Below are 13,613 nucleotides of genomic sequence, written 5' to 3'. Positions count from 1 at the left end.
ACTCGCTGCTCAAGAGATGGTGGATGAGAGCAAGATCGGCGCGTACACAAAGCTCAACAACGCCGCGATCACACCGTGACCGCAACCGTGACGCAGCGGCAGAGGGGAGATCAGGCGGGCCCGCGCGGGGCTAGTCTGCTTTCTAACGCGCCTCCTTGTCGAGAGGTGGGACAATTTAGGCGGAGCCTAAAGTTTGGTAGTTCTTTCTAATGCGGAATCTTAAACCTTTGTGATACCACGTGATGCAGGTGGCGCTGTAAATCCGCCGAAATTCACGAAAGTCCTGAAGATCCTCTCCACCCTGGTTTGGGCACATCGCAGGTGAGATGAGGTGCTACAATGGATGGGTGATGGAATGGTGAATTTTGCTTGGGCGCGGAGCACAGAGAATAGAGGGATTCCTACGAGATTCAAACATGTAATGCCCTCTTGGACCAGTACAAAGCAGATAAGACTGCAAAGTCTCCCAAATCAATCTCAATTAATATACCCGTTGGAAAGTATTGTATACACATGCAGCACAGGACAATGGGTGCTTCTTGCGCTCGAAACGCGACGCGTTCGGCGCGATTTACAGACGCGTTGTGACAGCACGTGATGTGCCGGTTCGGCAATCAAGACCTCCTAGTAAGAGCCCGTAATAGAAAGCAGACGTCAGACACGGATATCCGAGGTACGAGGTTGAAGCAGAGTGTCTACCATCTGCCCTCGGGAGACTACGCGGGGCCGCCACTGAGCACTACATACCGCTTCACTCTGTGTTCGGGCAGCACAGTCACTCTATTTCCATCTTCTGTGCTGATGTCTCTGGCCGATGGTCGATGTGAATGAGCGAGTGGAGGAGCTGCACGAGATTGTACGCGCACAGGCTGTCGAGCTTGCCGCCTTGCGCCAGACCATGCAACTTTCGACAAATACGACTCGCAGTGCCGACTCTGGGCCTGCGGTTGCGATAGCAGCACCCGCACAGCACTGGCACGCCACAGGCGAATTCGAGGAGCTAGTTGCCCTTGTTCAACAGCATGGACACGAGCTTGTTGCGTTGAGACAAACCGTTCAGCAGTTCGTTGACACAGAAAATCCCGATAAAGATATAGATGAGGCTAACGGACCAGACAATGCCTCGGACACCCCACGAGTTGTTGAGCGGGAACATGAGCATACAATTATCTCACCAAGTCAGGTAAGCTACCTCGTCATGTCAGTGCGAACCTATCCTGAGTTCTGACCGGCGCACGATACCGGAGATTAATCTGGAAGAGCTAGATTCCAAATCGCATGATATCGAGTTCGTTCCTGGTGAGGTCAGTCGTATCGGGCATTGCACGTTGTTTTGCCTACGACATCTCGCAGGACGCCCTCAGTTTTCCAGACTCGACGAAAGCTGTCCACACTCAGTATCGGGATGTTCCCGTGAGTGCTAGTGGTAATTTCTGTCGATGACATCAAATTCTCCAATGACAAGCACTGCCAGGAATTTGTGCAGGGTTCCTCAAGAGATCTTCATAGAACTTCGGATGCAGACCGATCGGATGACCACGCACAACCAGGGACCTTAAATATTGTCAAGAAGATATCTCCATCGCCTATCGCACTTCCATTAGAGTGGTTGGACAATCCGTTGGACTTAAAATCAGAAGATGTCAAGCCACCGAGGAAGAAGCCGAAACTGATCGTAGAAGTCGTCCTCCCACCAACGCGATCCAATAGACCCAACGCTTCGTCTCAAGCTACAGTACAAGCACGAGATAGGAAAAAGTCACTCGCCTCAAGCAAGGCTCCTCAACGGAAGGAGAATATTCGTCGGGAGGTCAAGCAAGAGGTGCGCCGCCAAATATGCCCTACTTTGACCTTCTAACTCATGTTCCTGGTACAACAGCTGAAGGTCGAGATCGGCGAGGATATCCTGAACGAAGACGCAATCGCCGACCGTCTCCATCCTATCGGGCTGGACCCCTTCCCAGTTACTCTTGACTCCGCTATCCGGTCTGTCATGTTTTCTCGGACCTTCACCTCGAAAGTCTTTGGCGGACCAATACTCGGGCTGCGCCCGTCTGTCGTACCAAAGCACCCGAAGGGGTTCAAAGACTTTTTGTACCCGACACTCGACATGAACCCCCATCTTCCGAGAGAGCCAGGTCACCCGGGTCTTCTGTGTAGAGTTACTCGCGCAGTTGGGGATGAAGGCTGGGCTGCTGTAAGCAAGGTGTTTGTGCGATGGGGAGTAAACCGATTCCAGTACATGGGCGATTACAAGTTATCCCAGTCAGACAAGCCGCTCTCGCCGGAGGAATTCAGGAATATGCCCAAGAAGGTTCGTAAAGTACTGGAGTGGTGCAAGCGGGCTTGGGCTGAAATTTAACGATAGATGCAGAATGCCTTCGCGTCTCTGATCGCGAAGCGCAGTCAAGACAAGGACGTACGGGCTCGTCTTCACCTCCTTCGAAAGTATCGCCGCGAGCCGACTGCCCAGGAGCTGCAGAAGGCGCTCGCCGGAAAGAATAAATTCATACAGGATCCTGATGATATCATGGCTGCATTCGAATCCGGAAATCTGGTGGGCTTGAATCGCTATCGTTACTCTACTTGTTTCTCACCTACCTGCACGCACAGATTATAGCACTGTGGTGCATGAAATGTATCGCCTACGATGAAGAGCTTCAGCGGGAGCTCGCAGAGAAGTATCCGGGATTTTTGGAGAACCGCATCACCAAAACAGAACCAAAAAGGAAGGGGAAGGGGAAGGAGGAGGCGAAACCTTCAAATGATCGCGGGGCCCACGTATTGAGGAAACGGAAACGCTCCCAAACTAACCTGGATACCACTCTTGCGAAGGACGAAGAGTTTGAGTAAGGGGTCTTCCGCGAAGGAGCAGAGTACCTTCCGAACTGACCGTGCTGGACTTTTCTGCCGTGCGATCTGTTCAAGGCTCTGGAGTTGCAACATGCTCATCTTAAAAGTCAATGCGGCATATGTATCTATCAAATCTACGATGTGTGTATCATGTACTCCGAAGGAATTCTTCCATATAGAACTGTCTTACTCTGTGTCTCACAGTCCGAGCATAGATGTGAGCGACGAGTCCCAGTGTGCGGCTCCCTTAGGTGGAAAATCGCTCAGCTGCCCCGCTGAATAAATTGAGTGGCACCGACAGTATTGACCAAGCGCAAGCCCGGATTTGATTCCAGCCTAAGTATCCTGTACTAGCTGATGAAGAGCACTGGCATCTAGATACCGACACAACTTTCCAGAGGCGCATTTCGGGTGGTTAACGAGACAAGGCTCTGAGTCATTCAAAGCACTCTAACTGAAAGATTTAAGCTAACTTCGCGACGTATGCCGAAGACAGTATTTGGATTCGTGACTAATGTACACTGCCGGAAATACCGTTGTAACAACGAGGAGATAATAATGCTACAAAGGAGACAACGCTGCTAATTCGGAACACTGACCGCCACCGCTCACAGAACGCTGCGCTGCCACTGAGCCGGGCAACCGTCCGCAACAGCGAGATAGCCCATCAAGTCGCTCGTCAGGAAGTCGCTCGGCCACTCTTTGCGAATCTGGCTCTTGAGGTACTTGATGACGATGTCGAGGTTCTGATCTGTGATTCCGGCGCCCTTCACCGTTGGCGCGACCTCGTCCACGACGCGGTCGATGAGGTCGGCGGAGATCGTCTCCCCGGTGTCAGAGATCCGCGAACTGTGCTTGACCCACTGCCAGAGCTGCACACGGGTGATTTCTGCCGTCGCGGCGTCCTCCATAAGCCAGTTGAGGGGAATGCAACCGCCGCCACCGAGCCACGCTGCGCTGTAGGCAAGCGAGGTGGCGACATTTGAGCGGATACCCTCTGCGGTGATATGGCCAGACACATTGGTGTTCAGGAGGTCGGCCGCGGTGACCTTGACATCCTCACGGCGGACATGGTACTGTACCACCTGTTAGCACAAATCGCGTATATGCAGCGGGTACAACCATACCTGGTGGGGGCCAAGCATGTACTGGTTGAAGATGTCCATGGCGATCTGGTTAATGAGGGGGTGCGCGATCCACGTGCCATCGTGGCCGTTGGTGACCTCACGCAGCTTGTCCGCCTTGACCTTTTGCATGGCGATCTCATTCGCCTTCGGGTCGTTCTTAATCGGGATTTGTGCAGACATGCCGCCCATAGCCGCAACCTTGCGCCTACAGACAGGATGTCAGAGAAGGTCTAGGGCAAGCGCGTGCCAACCTACTTATGGCAAGTCTGGATGAGTAGGCGGACGTAGGCGTCCATAAATGGCGACTCCATGGTGACATCCTTGCGGTCCGGGAGGACAGCGCTCTTATCGGCTCTTCGCCTTTTAATGAAGCTGAAGATGTAATCCCAACTAAAAGCGAAAACCAAAATCAATATAACACATTTGTCCAAGAACCACATATGCACTCACCGACCACAGTTCAGACCGGAGGAATGGGTCCGCAACTCGAACAATATTTCTTCCATCTGGAACGCGGCGGGGAGAGTCTCGATGAGCACGGTGCCCCTGATGGTGCCGAGCGGCATGCCAATATACGACTGCGAGAAGTTGAAAACGTCATTCCAGAGACGCGCCTCGAGGTAGTGTTCCATTTTGGGCAAGTAGAAATATGGGCCGAGGCCGCGCTTGACAAGCTCCTTGGCATTGTGGAAGAAGTACAAACCAAAGTCGAAAAGCGAACCCGAAATTGGCGCGTTGTCGATGGTTAAACGGGGCTCGTCGAGGTGCCATCCACGAGGACTGGGAATCAACACGTGAGAACCTAGGAGAAACAGGACGGACAGAAAACGTACCGAACAATGAGAACGGCCGGCTTCTCCACAAGCCTGTACGATTTGCCTCCGGATTCGAAGTCAATCTGCCTTCTGATGGCGTCGCGCAGGTTCACCTGACCGTTGATCATGTTGGCAAACGTAGGCGAATTAGCATCTGAAAACAACCGATAGTCAGTCAGGATAACTAACGCCAGCTACGAGGCTGAATGAAAATTCACCCTCGAAGTCAGCCATGAAGGTCTTTGCGCCGCTGTTCAGGGCGTTGATGACCATCTTCCTGTCCGTCGGGCCTGTGATCTCGACTCTCCTATCCTCCAAACCGGGCGCGGGAGGTGCGCAGAGCCAAGAGGGGTCCGCACGAATGTGAGCAGTCTCTGCCGGGAAGTCAAGTGAAACACCCGCATCGAGACGAAGCTGAGCAGCCTCGCGAGCGGTAAGGAGGCTCTGGCGGGTGGACTCGAAAGTCCTGTGCAACGCTGCGAGGAACTTGAGGGCGTCGTTGGTGAGGATCTCAGACTGAGCCTGCTGGCCCTCCTTTGTGTGAATCTGGACTCCGGCAAGCATGGTTGTGCGAGGAAAGAGGTGGAGAAGGGAAAGATGGAGTTAGGAGAGAGACATGTTCTAGACGAGTATAAGTACTGTGGCGGCTCTCCGCTATACCGTATTCCACATATGGAAAGTAGACGTCACTCAATTCACGTGCCCTCTGCAGGACCCCGGATCTTCCTCATTCCGTCGCACGCCGTCTCCGTCTCGTCTCCGGCGTCCCGTGCGATCCATCTTGCAATTGCGGACGCCCTCGCTCGGTTTCCTTCATAACCGGTCGTATTTCACCTATGCGCACTAGTGCTTGCGCTATCGCCTTCCACTGTCTTTGTGTGCATTTCTCTGCAATAGAATTGCATTGTGTGGTATGTACGCGCGGACAACCTGGCGTTGCGTCCGGAGACACGGACTTCGGAACAATCCAGATCTTATCTTATCTTTTAGACTACAGTCCTGAAGGGGTAAGTCAACGAATAACATTCAATATTCAAGATCCATGTGCGAGATAACGATCGCAGAACTACACCGCCGTAAACGCGGACCAACGGCACACCCCGTCATGAACTCTTCTCTCCGGCAGGAGTAGCTTTCTGCTGTTCCGACGGAATAGTTACGGACTCGGATTCTACTGCCAAGCGACTGCGTCAGTAGAGTGGCTTGGAACGTTCAGAAACTTTCGAAAAACACTCACCCATCACTAGATCTCTCACCACACGTTCGCCCACCTTAATCACCCGCCTACAGGCCATCTGCCAAACCCCGCAGCTCACAGAGCCTGCGGGGGCGAATGGCAACGCCAACCACCAGGTGACGGGCCCGAACCACCCTGGCGGAAGGAAAAATACTGCTGTTTTGCGGTACCACCAACTCACGAAGAACTGCAGCCCCGTCGTCAGGAGCCAGATGGCGCCGTTGAACTTCAGCGAAAATGACGATCGGTACGAGGAGAGCTCGCTGTCTGCAATCGCGTTAGTGTGACATGTTAGGTAAGATTGTGCGAAAGGCGACGAGGCAATGACACGCGTCTCTCTCCTGAGACCCAGACGTTCCGTCGGCGACATGACGCTGGATGCGGACACTTACTGAGCTTCTCCAGATCAGCCAACCCCTTGTCTACACTCCTCCTCAGTTTCGCCCACTTCGCGAACTGGTCCTGTGCACTCGTCTGCAGGAGCTCCTTCTTTCCCACTAATATCTCCGACTTAAGCTTGCGCTGCCGTGCGACAGCGGCGGAGCAGAATATGCGCAGATAAAGCGCGTACACCTATCCCGCCCAGCACAGGGGGAACAAACGTCGTGTCAGATGTCAGTATTGTAAGGCATACCACCGAACACTCACAAAATCGAACAAGACGGATTTGCCGATCCAGGAGATCAGCTCAGTTATGAAGACCAACACAAAGATGGTCACTATTAGAGACATCACGAGCTATGTTTGATTGATACAGGAACAGAGGTTGAGATGGAGAGAGCTCTTCAGGCTAGAAATCTCAGGGTGCCAGCGCAGACCAGGCTGCATACGATGTATAACACGGTGCACATAGCATGACACGGTGCAATACCGAGCACGTGGTTAAGGCGTTGTTTGCACTTGTTAGGATCAGAGGCTGTCGCCTTCGTCCCAGTCATCCTGTCAATGGAATTAAATATCGAGCATGTAACATCTCTTTGCACTTGCGAAACAACGCTCGGTTGAAAAATAACCTATCCGTACAAAAAGATGGTCCTTTACCGCCAATAAGAGAACAACTACGGGCGCACTGCCAATGGTCCCGAGGTAACCGTATTCCAGGCCAACACTAACTTCTCAGGCACTTCCAGCCCACCTTCGCATCTAGAACATGATGCGAAAAAACCTACTAGCCCACCGTGGGGGTCGAACCCACAGCCTTCAGATTGGCACCGTCTCTCGCCAGACGATAAGAGTCTGACGCTCTATCCGATTGAGCTAGGCGGGCATTGACAACTTATATACTATACTCCTCATGCTCGAAGACACACAAGTAGAATACAACTTTATCCGGACATGACAGCTTCCGCTCCGTTATGATCTTCGGAGAGTGGCTTCTCCCAGTTGTTAGTGTTCCTGCACTGGGGCCTGGGTATTAAATCTGTAATGGTGCAAGGTGAAATGGACATCCCGGCCGCCATTGCACTGCAAAGCATGAAAAGGGCCGAGTCAGTGTAGCATGGATCCTACGTGCACGTGCACGAAGAGAGCCCACGATTTGGATAAAGCCCATGTGCTTGATAGCTTCTGCGTCGCTGTAGCATGTATCCACCGGTTGACGATCGCATTGTTATCGGGTTTCCCATGGATGTCAACGGCTGTAGTTTTCACGGCGGGGGTGGAGTCCATAACGGACTAGATGAGGACGTGACGGTGGCACCGCGCAGTGCTCTGGTGTATGCGAACGGCCAGATCAAAGAGGAGTCAGTGAATGTCATATATTTGGAGAAGCACACGACCTGTATGTCGCGCATGCGTTTGATAGCCTCCGTCGCTGCAGCAGTGCGTACTGGCCAATTGTAGATAATGATCTGCTGGTGTTATCGCCTGCGGTAAGTTTGTGTTATAGTTTTTGTGAAAATGAAGCCAAACCACTCACTACTTGCCATGTGGTCCGTGATCACTGCTTGGATTGGAGGAATTGAACTGACCCGCGTGCTTGGATCAAACGTCTCTGCGGTAATAAATCTTTATGTGAGCTGATCTTCGCGAACGCCAACGTTGAGGCTGCATCAGTACTGCGGACCTTTACAGGCACGGCGAATTGTTCCTCGGAAACTATGTGACAAAAACAAAAAATTTCCCCCCCGTCTCTGAAGACAAATGGCCCCAAGTTGGTCAGAGCAATCATGCGTCGGCCTTCAAATAAAATTGCATGTTATTAAAGTCGCTCGTGAGCACCGGGTCCTCGGTCGGTCAGCTTCGAGAAGTCTGTAGTGAACACCATGCCGATTGGCTCTTTCCAGTCGCAATCAAACATCACCCAGCGCTCCTGCCTGTGATATGCACGGCGGCATTGAGGGCTGCCAGCGGTGGTAGCTGGCGGACCTCACCGTCCTGGCCTGCATACCGCGATGCAGCAAAAGTGCATCTTTTTTTGACCAAGCGGTCAATATGAGGTCCTTCCTGAACCCGTGTCAGCTTATGACAGAATGCAACCCAATACACACCGAACCAAAGTTACTACTCACATAAGGTGAATTGGAGCTGCAACGGTAACACCCTCTCACCGCGTCATGGAAGACAAGTTCGCATTGGATGTGCGCAGCCAAAGCGCATCAGTCGAACTTACTGGCATACCTGCGAATACACCGCATAGGTGAAGAACGTTACAACTTAGCAGCATTTCCAAATTCAACACCAAGAGCGCCAACGAAAATCGGGCCGACGGAAAGGGGGGGCCAGAGTAAGGAAAAGTGTGCCAATTAAATCACTCCGCCAAAAAGTGGGACGTATCGAGAAATACTCCCTGGTAATCTGGGACTACGTCCGCGCCTAGCGCATAATTAACGACTAGTCCTGAGAAGGAAGGAGAGGACATAGTTCATGTAGGAGCCATCCAAAGATTGATCGCATGCGCTCAAGTCGATGAGAAGTCCCACAAACACTAAACGCACAGATGGATCATGACATGGAAATATTTTAGCGGTGAAGCCATAAGCCGATATCGGAGGAATACATGGGTGCGTGGGCGCGGTGCGTGAATGTCTCGGGTGAAGTCCTATCTGTTCTCTCCCAGTACAACAAAGGCGACGATGAAAGTCCGGAAGACTTAGATGTTGAGCTTCGTGCGTCTCCAGTGGCGGCGCTTTGCGTTATACTATAGGACAGTAACATTAGACACGGTTATACCAAGCTGAGTTCCGGCTAGCGCACTTGAATCTTTGTATCCGACTTTAGGCGGAACCACTGGGGAATTGGCCTAACACGCAAGAAGTCAGGAGGAAGACCGCAAGAGTGCACTACTACTGCAAGCATACCGGTTCTGGCGCGCAGCCTTGGCAAGGATGCGCTTCGTCCTGAAGGTCTTTTGAGAAGGCTATTTCGCAGAACTATCATCAGTACATCTCTCTTGGAGGTATACTGGGTCTGAACAACAACGTACCATCGTTCGTCAATGTCGGGGGCGGCGATGGTGTCGATGGCAGGAAGTGAAAAATAAAGTTACGGACGTTGTGCTCTGTACAGTTCTGACTAAGCGAATATTTCCCTGATGGTGGAGTAAGCGGCATAGACCGACATTATTCCCACGGCTGCTAACCGTTGAACGCCAGTGACTAGTGACGCACCGTGGCTGCCAGTGGTGGCTTGGAAATCTCAGTACACCATGAAGTTTCTGGCCTATCTGTTTACGTTGTTCCTCGCTCTTGTCGTTCTTGCAGATACACCAGAGCCCCCCCAAGATCTGGTCATCCAGACGACGTACAAGCCAGAGGACTGCTCTGTACAAGCGCAGAAGGGCGATGCCCTCAAGGTGCACTACGTGAGTGAGGATAGGAGATAGAAACGCGTTCCTCTACATCTTTCAGGGCGTTCATCTGAGGGTACATTAGACCGGAACCCTCTTCTCGAACGGCAACAAGTTCGATTCCAGGTAAATGGCCATAGACGCGAAGTAAATGCGATTGCTACGGTGACTAACGCGTTTGTCTCGTCAGTCACGATCGTAAACAGCCCCTCGCCGTGACTCGTGTGTTATCTTGTTCATGCTTTCGCTGACATTGTGCATGCTAATGTATCCTGTCTACCCAGTTGGCATGGGTCAAGTAATCCGAGGCTGGGATGAAGGTCTGAAGGGCATGTGCACGAACGAGAAGCGTACGCTTACCATCCCGCCCAACATGGCGTATGGTAAGTAAGATGTGTCTTTGAAAAATCACCAACCCTGAAATTGCAATAATCAGGACCTCGTGGATTTGGAAACGTTATTCCCCCAAATTCCGCCCTCGTGTTTGACGTGGAGCTTGTGTCATTGGATCCTAAGGGGCCCCGCGAGGAGCTCTGAGCAAAGACGGACAATGTCCTTCGAGGTATCAGCCTTCCTGCGTGCAGTTGATGGCTCAACTGATTTTGGTCGTTCAGCAGAATTCAGCGGAAAACGTCTAATACTAAAACTGCACGATTACGACGAAATCTATAGCATTACAATAGATGACATGGTACACAAAGGCTGCCGGAGGGTCACTACAGTATCGGTGATATTACTTGGTAGCTCCCTGCGACTTGAGCTTCTCAGTTACCAGCTCCTGGAACTCTTCCCGCAAGATCGTCTCCCTCCGCTCGCGCTCCTCCTGCTGCAACTTCAGAATGCCCCGCTTCTCCTCTGCACTGATAACCTGGTTCTCCTTGCGCATACGAACGGCGTTCATGCGACGATGCCTGCTGCCGCTCATGACGTAGCCGACGGATTCGAACGAAGCAATCTCGTCCGACGACAGGCCAATTTCACCACGACGAGGGATACGCATGTCAGTGCCGTCCTTCAGGAACGCGGCCATCGCGCTACCTTCTCCGCGTAGTAGTGCACCTCCGTACTGCCGCTCGTCGACTTTGCGCGAGGACGTCACCTTGTGAAGAGGCTGGGGCCCAACTTCGTCGTCAGAGTCCTCGTCTTCCCCGGTGCGTTTCGCAGTCATTGACGCAGATCCGGACGTGGGCACAGGTGGAGGCGGCATCAAGGCGCTGCCGTTGGTCTTGGCTGGCGGCGAGACCGCGAGCAAACCGGTCGCTGGTTTCTCCACCCACTCGTCCTCATCCACATCCGGAGTGCGAGGATGCTGCTCAGGGCTCTTTGTCCGAGCCTCGCTCTGACGGTGCCTGTCCACGCTCTTTTCCCCGCTTTGGCTTCGAGCTCGATGCCTGTTCTGCTTGTGCCTATCTTCTTCGTCAGAGTCGTTGCTGTATTTTCGAGATTCGGATTTGTGTTTGTGTCTGTGGCGATGGCTATCCCTGTCCTTGTCTTTATACCTGTCCATGTCCTTCTCTCGCCGTGCTTTTTTGCGCTCCTTGCGGTCGCGACGTCGCCGCTCCTCCTCATCAGAGTCGGAGTCGTCGGAGTCGTCAGAGTCGCGATGTCGCTTACTAGATTTCTTGCGGTGTTTTGAGTCGGGACTGTTAGATCTACAGAAAAGGTTATATGAAAACTAGTTCAGTGAGGGACTGTCAGTCTAACACTCACAATACTCGAGTGGGAGCTCTTGGGGAGGTTGGCCATATCGAAATCGTAGACTGTTCGCGCTGCTTCCTCCGGCTAGGCAGACAAGTATATGAGCACACAAAGCCCTCAACATTGCCGCGCACACCACGTACCTCTCCAAAAAGTCTACACCTCCACCGTACCCGCCATGCGGTGGGCCTCGGTAACCGGGGTACATATTCTCGTGCTGTCGCCACGGTGCCTGCGGCACCGGGGACCTCTCGCGCTCTCCAGGCGACGACGGGCGTCGATACTCCGAGTACACGGGACTCGGCCGGCGCGGCCTGTTCCCCTCTAGCCTGTCACTACGCTCGTAGTCACGCTCCCTGTCGACACTGCGAGTGCGGCTACGCTTCCTTCTTCTATCGTCCTCGTCAAAGTAGTCGTCTGCCCGCGCACGTTCCCGCTTGGCGTCGTCGCGCCGGCTGTCATGATCTCTTTCTCCGTGCGTGTCTGCATCTTTGTCTTTTCCCCTGTCCCTACGCCTGTCTCTGTCATCTTCGCGTGAATCGTCCCTGCGGTATCCTCGGAGTTCGCTGCTCAAGGGTGAAGGAGTAAGTCGGCGATTGGATCGGGGTGATGGGGGACGGCCACGATCAAGAGTATGCCTGGACGGGTAAATGTCTTTAGGGTCGTGCGGTACAAGAGCCAGGCGTGAGGGATGTATGGTGGCCATGGCAGGAGGATGAGCAAGTGATGGAACGTCGACTCAGAAAAAGCGCTCACGTAAGCACGTGACGCTGTGGCTGAAAAACTGCGACGCCCTGAAACACCTTGCCCCTCATCGCTCCATTGATGAAGCATTCTCTTCACTACTGCACCTCTCTCGCCTGCCCTTCCTGCACAATCTTCGTCATTTCTCCTTTTTTTCCGCAGCCCAGATGCCTCGCAAATTTTTCTTGAGACGATTATCGCTGATCCCTCAAGACGTCGCACTCTAGCTCGTCTCGCATGTACCTCCAAGGAGCTGAAGGAACCTGCCCTCTCCCTCCTTTGACGCGAGCTGTATTCATTACTACTACTCGTGTTGCTATTCCCTCCCCGTCTTCTGAAATTAAACGATGGTCGAATTACCCTGGTGGACGACGTGTGCCATATCCAGTATACAGTAGTCCAGTCTGCTGACTTGCCTCTATGCAGCAGAGCACCTAAACTGAAGGAGTGGTCGCGTCTTGTTGTGTACGGAAAGTTGGCGAGATATCATTCCAGGATTGAACAACTTAGGTCCAGGAAACCCAATCTTCCCAATCATCAAGACCCTCTGGCCACCGTCGTACATTCTCTCTCACCTCGTATCGCTTCAAATACCATAGCTACAGCATCTGGTACTAATCCCTGAATTCATGTTCATTTTTCTCCAAATGTGTTTGTGGCTTGCCTGAATCTGCCTGAAAGTCATCTCAATCTACCTGAAAGCCATCTGAATCAGTCTGGAATCCATCTGAATCTGCCTGAAAGCCATCTGAATCTCTGAATTGAGAAAGGGACCTCATGGATTCAGATGTCATCATCTGATGGACTTAGCATCTGAAAGAGTCTGAAATGTCTGGTGCCAGATCAATCAGACAGATAAGATAAAATTGCCATTTCTCTGATGCTTGGAGAAGTATTACTGGAGTGAACACACAGTTAAGCTTGCATTGGCTGAATGACAACAACCTGCACACTCACGGCATGGTCCTTCAGCATGATCATACTGCAAATGAGAACCCAGTTTGCAGGAGAATAGTGAGCAATGTGAACTCCATTGCCCACAGCCTGTCTGGTAAGGGGCCTGAGAAAAGCTTGAGAATGAGTCTGAATGATGCATCCCTTGATGATAGTAAATTAGGGAGAGGACGAAGACAGCTTTTTAGCTGTCCAAGTATGCAGACAAAGAGAAATGATGGACTATGAGGACCACTGCAGTGTGAGGTTTTCCATCACACTCTTTCTAAGGCACAAACACTGATGTCAGTGTGAGATTGACTTTGTGATGAGGCAGAGCAGCAACTAAGTGTATGAGGGAGCGGCCGGTACCACTATGTCTCGAGCACCACTGTGATGCATGCATTTGTGTAATTCAT

General features: G+C 52.3%; 6 protein-coding genes and 1 non-coding gene across 7 annotated transcripts; 2 read left to right on the top strand and 5 right to left on the bottom strand.

The window, feature by feature from the left end:
- Nucleotides 1-814: 814 nt before the first annotated feature.
- SCP_0303690 (hypothetical protein) lies at nt 815-2,853 on the top strand (the record flags this gene model as incomplete). Its single annotated transcript, XM_027755763.1, has 7 exons — nt 815-1,183; nt 1,248-1,304; nt 1,354-1,413; nt 1,475-1,822; nt 1,880-2,314; nt 2,369-2,557; nt 2,614-2,853. 7 exons carry the CDS (start codon nt 815-817, stop codon nt 2,851-2,853), a joined length of 1,698 nt encoding a protein of 565 aa, XP_027611564.1.
- Nucleotides 2,854-3,461: 608 nt separating this feature from the next.
- SCP_0303680 (Malate synthase, glyoxysomal) lies at nt 3,462-5,359 on the bottom strand (the record flags this gene model as incomplete). Its single annotated transcript, XM_027755762.1, has 6 exons — nt 3,462-3,929; nt 3,981-4,185; nt 4,236-4,370; nt 4,431-4,760; nt 4,814-4,949; nt 5,014-5,359. 6 exons carry the CDS (start codon nt 5,357-5,359, stop codon nt 3,462-3,464), a joined length of 1,620 nt encoding a protein of 539 aa, XP_027611563.1.
- A 539-nt stretch (nt 5,360-5,898) lies between these two features.
- SCP_0303670 (Protein GET1) lies at nt 5,899-6,764 on the bottom strand (the record flags this gene model as incomplete). Its single annotated transcript, XM_027755761.1, has 4 exons — nt 5,899-5,969; nt 6,033-6,299; nt 6,425-6,605; nt 6,681-6,764. 4 exons carry the CDS (start codon nt 6,762-6,764, stop codon nt 5,899-5,901), a joined length of 603 nt encoding a protein of 200 aa, XP_027611562.1.
- Nucleotides 6,765-7,202: 438 nt separating this feature from the next.
- Nucleotides 7,203-7,299, bottom strand: SCP_t0303660. Its single transcript has 2 exons — nt 7,262-7,299; nt 7,203-7,238 (listed from the first exon to the last, which is right to left on the bottom strand). It is a non-coding gene; the product is annotated as a tRNA-Lys (tRNA).
- Nucleotides 7,300-9,123: 1,824 nt separating this feature from the next.
- Nucleotides 9,124-9,459, bottom strand: SCP_0303650 (60S ribosomal protein; the record flags this gene model as incomplete). The annotated part of the gene is made up of 4 exons (XM_027755760.1): nt 9,124-9,171; nt 9,228-9,273; nt 9,332-9,390; nt 9,457-9,459. The coding sequence occupies 4 exons, from the start codon at nt 9,457-9,459 to the stop codon at nt 9,124-9,126; spliced, it is 156 nt and encodes a 51-aa protein (XP_027611561.1).
- A 219-nt stretch (nt 9,460-9,678) lies between these two features.
- SCP_0303640 (FK506-binding protein) lies at nt 9,679-10,356 on the top strand (the record flags this gene model as incomplete). Its single annotated transcript, XM_027755759.1, has 5 exons — nt 9,679-9,834; nt 9,905-9,945; nt 10,010-10,041; nt 10,104-10,202; nt 10,256-10,356. 5 exons carry the CDS (start codon nt 9,679-9,681, stop codon nt 10,354-10,356), a joined length of 429 nt encoding a protein of 142 aa, XP_027611560.1.
- Nucleotides 10,357-10,552: 196 nt separating this feature from the next.
- On the bottom strand, nt 10,553-12,223 carry SCP_0303630 (predicted protein; the record flags this gene model as incomplete). Its single annotated transcript, XM_027755758.1, has 3 exons — nt 10,553-11,471; nt 11,530-11,601; nt 11,661-12,223. The coding sequence occupies 3 exons, from the start codon at nt 12,221-12,223 to the stop codon at nt 10,553-10,555; spliced, it is 1,554 nt and encodes a 517-aa protein (XP_027611559.1).
- Between the last annotated feature and the right edge of the window lie 1,390 nt (nt 12,224-13,613).

The sequence above is a fragment of the Sparassis crispa genome (assembly GCF_003851025.1).
Source record: "Sparassis crispa DNA, contig_000002F, whole genome shotgun sequence".
NCBI classification, from domain to species: Eukaryota; Fungi; Basidiomycota; class Agaricomycetes; order Polyporales; family Sparassidaceae; genus Sparassis; species Sparassis crispa.
Note: the sequence above shows the minus strand (reverse complement) of the source record. Positions and strands in the feature narration are given on the sequence as shown.